At 41.4% G+C, this 8169-nt stretch overlaps 1 protein-coding gene across 1 annotated transcript in view; it reads left to right on the forward strand.

The window, feature by feature from the left end:
* The window catches only part of LOC145480784 (uncharacterized), a 55956-nt gene that overhangs the window by 7391 nt on the left and 40396 nt on the right, over positions 1–8169 (forward strand). Inside the window, exons 4-7 of the mRNA XM_081459112.1 lie at positions 555–782; positions 4662–4818; positions 6829–7004; positions 7983–8169. The exon at positions 7983–8169 is cut by the window's right edge and continues 437 nt beyond it. Coding sequence (XP_081315238.1) covers positions 555–782; positions 4662–4818; positions 6829–7004; positions 7983–8169 — 748 coding nt within the window. The remainder of the gene's footprint in view (positions 1–554; positions 783–4661; positions 4819–6828; positions 7005–7982) is intronic.

Raw genomic sequence — 8169 nt, forward strand, 5'->3', positions numbered from 1 at the left:
GATAGATTTTGGGAAAGTCACAAAGTGAGGAAAGTTTAAATTGAGCCCAGGCACCTTAGCCCTCCCCTCGCCCTCCTCACCTTCTCTCCCAGGGCCAAATAGGGTGAATGTCCGGACAAGAACAAAATTCTGCGTTTCTTACACTGTATCGCCATGTAAGTAAGGATTCTTTTTTAAAAAAAAAAAAAAAAAAAAAAATAGGAGTAGTCATTTTGTTTCTTTGCTGTTGTTGCTTCTTTGTTAGAAATGGGTTAAAGCGCAGTTTCCATCAACTAAAATAATCAAGTGTAATTTATTTCTACACCAAAAGACGATGACCAAGACTTAATGATTGATTTGTATAGTTTTAGTATCAAATGAACTTCAAGAAATAGACCCCGCAAAAAAGACTTCTCTCGCGTAGGGTACTGGTGTTAGCGGTTAGTTTACTTCAGATTGAGTTTAATACTGTACAGGTGAGTCTTTAGTCTTCTAAGTATAACTCAGACTATTAATTATTAACCTTAAATGACATTAATTACAGCGCTAACTAAATTGAAACATTACTTTACTAGTGCCACCCAAGATTGTTTCAGATGCTGCGGTGAGAGTAGAGCCAGGTAGCCAAGTGCCATGTTCAGCCACTGGAACCCCTCCCATATACATAGCATTGATATGGAATTTTACAGTGGTGATGAACACAACAAACATTGCAAGCAGTAAATTATACCAGGAAGGTAACTACACCTGTGTGGCCACCAGCAAGTATGGAACTGATGTAAAGCACTTCGTAATAAAAGGAGGTGAGAAAATAAGATATTTGAAACTAACCCCACGCAGAGGGTTGCAAAGGGAGTGGGGGGGGGGGGGGGGTCCACTCATGCATCACGCTGAATTTTTCTATCAAATCACGCATCACGGAGCAGTTTTTCACCAATCACGCATCACTTAAAAAGAAGTAAGTATGTTGACAATTTTATCTTCTCAACCCTAACAACGTCATTAAAAACAAAACTCTGCCGATTCAACCACAGAAATCTATCGACAAATATTCTAAACATTTTACCCTGAAAATGCCAAGTATCGGCCAAAATAGAAGTGGTGATGACTTAACGGCATTCTGGGAGATTTGGTCTGCATCCGGTAGACTCCTGGATCCCGACAAGCATGAAAAAAAAAAAAAAAAAAAAAAAGGCGAGCGGAGCGAGCCTTGCAAGGTGGGATTTCTACCTCTCCAGACCTCTCTCGGCTAACTCCGCACGCATGTTACTTCCATCTCCTATAGCACAGTCAGATGCGAATGAATGAGTTGCCAGTAATCGGATACCCGTGTTCGCGGAAAGAACTCTGGGATCGTCAGGGGGCAAACATTGCAAGTCGCTAGAAGGAAATGTATGGCGAAAAGTTGTTTCGACGCCCAAAATTTTGGGGAGGGATAACCTTGAAATAAGTGATAAAATTTACCGATAAAGTCCCTTTTGCTTGCGTGAGGTTTATTGTGAAATACATTGAAGGAGAATATTGAAAATTTCAATACACGCCTGATCTCGAGAGGCTACCCGGAGCAAATGGTAGAAAAGACCCTCCGAGAAGTTAAATATAAATACAGAAAAGAAGCTCTAAAACAGAAATCGAAAATAGCAGAAGGAACTACTACCCTTTGTGTCGGGCAATTTTACTCAACCGTCAACACCAAACATTGGAAAGCATAATCACGCACAAATGGCACTTTTAAATACAAATACTCAGAGATAAATTCAAAGAGCCACCCTTGATCTGTTGTAGAAAAGGAAAATCACTGAAATACGTGCTTGTAAAAGCAAAACGAAGGCTTTGAGCAACACAGTAGCCACGCAGCATCAGTCGCGCGGACTCATTTGTCATTAAATCAACCCCAGACAGTACAATGATCGCCACCGGGCTTATTTCCAGTATTATTTGTATGACTGAGCTTTCAAATAAGCCAAAAGTAGCCTGTACACAACTTAAAAGGCTTTACTGGGTTATTTCCTCTCGATTTATACCTAATTAATATAATATTTTCAGACCATTACGCGATGTAAATTTCACAATAAACCTCACGAAAGCAACAGAGTTTATCGGTAGATTTTGTCACATATTTCACGGTTATTCAAACAAAACTTACATATTCCACATATCAACATTGCCCAAATCCATTCGCGATAAAAACGACGGCGAAAAAGCGTTGATCTCTCTCAAAAATCGTTTTCTTGTACTTGGAAACAACTTTTCGTCATACATTTCCTTCTAGCGTCTAGCAATGTTTGCCCCCTGACGATCCCAGAGTTATTTGCGCAAACACGGGTATCCGATTACTGGCAACTCATGCACCTTTGCTATTCTTTGAGATACAGGCATTTATATTTGTGTCAAAGCTCTACCCCCGGAAATACGCGCGACAATTGTTTTTATGCATCAGTCAATTCCAGCAGTGCCCATCACCCCCCCCCCGGGCAACCGCGGGGCATTTGCTCACGTTGTCAGTCCCGGGGGTGGGGCATCCGCAATTTTATCGCGGCCCGGGAGCTGGGCATTTGCGTACCCCGGGGCAACCCCCGGACATTCGACACATGTGTTTTGGAAAGTGCCATGGATGAGTTCATCGGGAAAGACAAGGCGTTTGTCGAACAATGGCTTGTCCGCCAGGGACTAGAGAAACTTGCAGATGTTTTTAAAGGTATGTTTTCTCACTTTTAGATATTTCTTCGGTCTTTGTAAGCATATAAATATAAGCGACAAGGTGAACTATATTTTGTTTATCACAAAACAATCACTGAAGTGAACAGTACTATTTCGCATTTCGCATTCAAAACTAGCCTAGCATTCTTTAAATTCATGAAAGTGGAGTTAAAATACTTAAGGTTTGCGAATTCAAATAATGCGATCTTCAAGACAGATCTTACGAGCTTAAAATGCAATGCATCATCATTTAAAATGTCTTGATTCTTCACAGAAAAAGTAGCCTGCGAATACAGGCGCCTATCATCGCTCGCCGCTGGGGGCACGTCCGCTGCAATCCCAGCTATCCTTTAGCAAACTGTTAAAAACAAATATAAAGAAATAAGTAGAATCAGAATCAACTAACACGTACTGTTGTCCTTGAAGTCTTACCGTTGCATTAAAATACTGAACATATGACCGTTTTATTCACTGATTAATTAAAAAACTGCGGAGGTGTTGGAAGGCGACGATCCCGGGGGCGGGGCATTTGCCCTCTTTCTTCGTCCCCACCCCAGGGCATTTAGACAGCTTATGTGTCCCCACCCCGGGAATTTGGCCATTTTTTTCAAAAAAATGCTAATGCCCGGGGGTTAGCCCGGGGGGGGGGGGGATGGGCACTGCTGGAATTGACTGATGCATTATGACTGTGAAGGACATAACGTGGCTTTTGAATTCAGCTGGGTTTTATGACGACCTTCAGTAAATGCACGTGGCACACAAATGTTTTCCCTGCGTAGTGGTTCCTTGCTTGCAGAACCGTCTTCTCGGGCGGCATAAAATGACTCCAAACACTAACGTCTCTTATCGTTTCAACCGTTTGGGACGAAATTCTTTCAGAAATAAAAACAGAAAATGATGTCACGTCTTCTACGGTATATCGATCTTTATTAAGACTCTATTTACCTTTAATGAATGGTATCCTTTTAAGTCCAAAAAGATTCATCTATTAAGGAAATCTAAATGGTAAATCAAGCGTCACATACTTGTAAAATAGCAAATCACGCATCACGTTGTGATGTCCTGTCCCGCGTCACGCGGCTAATTTGGTCTCAATCACGCGACGCCCTACTAATTTTAAGGACATCAAAAATCACGCAAAAACCATTTGTCACCCTCCATGTACACTGAATTGAGACTAGTATTTGACACACACACTTATGGTAAGTCATAACAGACGAAGGGAGGGGGTACGTATCCCTTCCCGCGAGGAGGGAGAAATCTGCCTGCACGCATTTGTTTCACGTTCACAATCTTTCTGATATGTTCTCATGAAAATGCGACCAAATTTTGTTAATTCATCTGAAGTTCCTCTGGAAGCAATTTGCAATGACATCTAATGGCATGTGATGGCACGTGATGGCACGTGATGGCATGACAAAGTGATGTTTTTCTCCAAGTCATGGAAAAAAAAAACAAAAACAATTGAATTGGTTTATCGGTGGGAACTTTAAGTTATAAAAAAGAAAAACATGCACTGTCGACCGTATAAACGATCCACGAATAAGAAGCTTTGCTACTGAAACAAATCACTTGATAAATAAATTGTATCGCGCGGTGCACTCGACTGTGAATCCTTAACATACTGGTCAGCGGATTGGCAAAAAGTCCAACAGGAATCGAAGGATCGAGTGAACCTCACATCCATAGCTATATCTGGGATTAATGACTACCTCATTATGCGAGTTAAAAATGAGATGAAGGAATCTGTGTGTTTTGGTGCCTTGAAGTGGCTTGATAGGCACTTGACGGGTTTTGAAATTGACACAAAAAAGTTAGAGAAATAAATAAAGATTAATAAATAAGTATTAAAATAAATATCTTAATTTACCACTCCCCCGATGCGGCTTTTCAGGGTCAATAGAAACAAACAGTCGCAGGGAATAAAACTATTCAGTCGATATTAACTCTGTCTTTCTAATATTTTGATTTGTTACATGCAGGGTGTGGTCCAGTGATTGAAAATACACTCAGAAGTCCCGGATATCCTAACGATTACCCAAATAATACAGATTGTATTTCTTCGGTTCCTATTCCACAAGGCATGGTGATTAATATTACCATTAACGAACTTTACCTGGAGGATAGTATATCTTGCGAGTAAGTATTGATTTTTAATGTGTTAACAAATTGTGAATGTAGGGAGAGGTCCAGTGTAGGAGGAAACCTTTCAGCTGTGAGCATGTGCTCAGTTCCTTCAATAACTTCGAGTTCTTAAAGCGGCGTAAGGCTGAATATCCTTCGTTTTATCACCAAGTAATAATTGAATGTTTTTCAATTTGTGTAACTTTTTAATAACAAGGACGAAAAATTCTGAAACCAAATTGTAGCTGTAAGTTAAGGGGCCCTAGTCAACCACATCTTTGTCTTTGCTTACTGCAAGGGTTTGGCTATTATATTTTATTCGCAGCATGTCAAAAGGAAGGAAATCACTATGAAACTACTAAAGATAATTTAACATACTTTCAGGAACACAACTTACAGTAGAGCAAAAAGATTTCGCTTCACTATGGAATATCAATAAGTTCGATGGCATCGAAAATGGTAAAGGCTGAGTAGCGCCTTTAATATGTATATCTACCTGAATTTGCAAAAACATGCCCGCATTAACTCAAAGACAGTCCCACCGGCTAGAAGTCATCTGACCAACCCCTGGCTAGGAGATTAGCCCGTCACGCATGCACGTGGCATGAACCTCTGCAGCAGGGTGCCATGTCATGTCAACACAGAACCATCAAATCGCCCAGATATATGTTTTATTTTTATCGTCATCATTATTTTTTGACTGATAAAGTCTTGACAGAAACCGTGAGGAAAGATAGTCATCTAGATTCTTAAGATTGGCACACAGCGGGGAACACATTGCACACGTTAGACACGTTACAGCGACATTTTCCTAGTGTGAAAGTTTTGCTAGCGCGGAAAAGGGAGCAGGGATGGCACAGAGATGAAAGCGCTCACCTCCCACCAATGTGGCTGGCGTTCGATTCCGACCCGGTGCCATGTGTGGGTTGAGTTTGTTGTTGGTTCTCGCCTTACTCTGAGGGCTTTTGTCCGGGTTCTCCGGCTTTCCTTCTTCCACAAAAACCAACATTATAAATTCTAATTCTACCAGGATAGAAGACCTGCCAGGAAACCAGCTAAGGCTGAGGTAGCTTCCTCTCTTAATATTGTCATTTATTTTTAACTTATGTATTTATTTATATTGCGAGGACAACGCAAAGTGTTGCATGAAATTCAGCTGGTTCGAATTTGTCGGTAAGGAAGAAGGGACGTAATGGCCCCAGTTTTAATTCTCGCATCGTGAGCACTGCTCTTGCCAACTGTCCCCGCTATAAAAAAGAAGTGAACCAATACCCTCTTCGTGTGCACAAGCTTGCTCACTGTCCCTGTAACATGGGTTCCATGCGTACACGCGAAGGGGCTGGTCCCCGCTTCATGATGCCACAACATGTCCTTATTAGTGTGTGCCGCCGACCTTTACACTTTTCGCGCTTGCCGTTCTCGGGTTCTGATGAATGATAGAATACAAGTCACTGAACCAAACCTCACAATATTTGCATAACAACACTACTATAAATTTACTCAGTTTTTATAGCGCGAGAATGAAGTGAGAAACTACAATAGCACAGTCGGCTACACTTACCGTACTCTTAAACTTAACTTAACATATTGCCAAGTAAGAAATTACGCGACTTTTCAGTACACACTCCGCTCATAAGGAAAATGGCTAGAGGAATAAATATGACATGCGCGTGCGTGATGCACTTCCCAGTGATCTCCAAGCTCGTATCTCGATTCTTCGCTCAATTCTGCGCAAGCAAGTGACTCTCGAGAGCTCTGTTGCAGGATCGATTTTGATTGGTTTAAAAGAAAAAAACAAAACAATAAAAGCGACCAGAATAAAACAACAGGAACCTGACTGAGGTACATGATTTTAGCTAGGAATGCACGTTTCAACCGGAAACGGGATATTTTCAGATTTCTAATAAGTGCTTTTCAGGGTTGCTCGATTCTCGAGTGCTAGTAGGGGAACGAATAATCTAGGTTCCAGGTTGAAATGACCCTTTGTTAAAGAACGTCACTTGTTTATGTTTCATTTCTTTGTAGCCGAGATTATTTACAGATTACCAATGAGAAGAGCCGGGTGTTTGGCAAGTACTGTGGTCACATGACTGGAAAGACAGTTCTTGTATCTGGAAATTACGCCTTGATTAGATTCCACTCAAACAGCAAAATTCAAAACAGAGGATTTCTAATGGAGTTCTCAGCTGTTGTGCCACCCTGTAAGAAATGATAATCCATAATGAGTTTGATGCTTTTATGACTGAGATAATCACTTTAAAACGTGTCGAGGCACAGAAGAGGGATATTTCTCGAACAACTATAAAACCAAAACTGATTAGAGCGAGTAGGCGTGTATCTGTATGAGTGACTGCTGGGGACGATAGAAGCTGATACAGATAATCAATCAATACAATGAATAACGATTGCACGATATCTATAGACATAGATAATGACTTTGAAAAACGATACAAATTTGCAATTTTGCAACACACCCTACAAAGCTTTGAATTCTCGAATTTTACCTCGAGATAGCCTCCTTTAAGACAAGTGAAATATGTGAGTGCCCAAAGGAGTTTTTATCTTGAACACGTAAGGAATAATTAACAAAAACTTTGTCCCCCTCCACAAACTCGAAAGGCCTTCCATTCCTTGCTAAGTGAGATTACCAGGTTCAAGCTGCATGGGGTAGCCTGCTTAGGTGGCGGGATTCGTGAGCGAGTGATCCTAAGCCAATGAGTGAAATTTAACTTGACTCCTCGCCAATTCCCTCGTGGCTTTGCCACTCGCGTTCACTCTCGGTTTCGCCGCCAAAACCAAAAGCTCTTACGCACAAAATCCCGCAGCTACGCAGGCTAGCCATCGGGAGTTAGGCAGTTTTGGGGCAAGTCACGTGATACGTTCTAGTCCAATAATAGGTAAGTGTTCATGATATAATACCCAGGACCCTTGTGTTGAGTGGTAGGGTCTCCGGGAAAAAAAGTTCACTTTTTTCATGTGGCCAGCTGTTAGCTACCTTTGAGGCCATATGAGTCCTGTGCAGAAGCAGATTCGACACCAAATGGTCAACTCCAAAAGGCGGGTGAAAATGACCATAGAAAACCAACTCGGAAATTCTTGTCCTATAGAATGTTTCTACTGCTATGGTATTTTCATGTTATTTCTGGCGATGTAAAAAAAGGTTTATTTTTTACTCTTAGCTGTTCCAGAACCTATCGCCTTCTACCCCTTGAATGCTCGCTATAAAGCCACAGAAAAAGAGAACAGGCAACTAAGGGGAACCCTGGGAGATGTTGCAATTACAAATGGACCCTACAACAAACCAGGCGGAGCGTACATGTTTCATGGCACTGCAAGCAGCTACATCGAGTTTCCGAATGAAGGGGG

The sequence above is a fragment of the Orbicella franksi genome, chromosome 1 (genome assembly GCF_964199315.1).
Source record: "Orbicella franksi chromosome 1, jaOrbFran1.1, whole genome shotgun sequence".
NCBI lineage: Eukaryota > Metazoa > Cnidaria > Anthozoa > Scleractinia > Merulinidae > Orbicella > Orbicella franksi.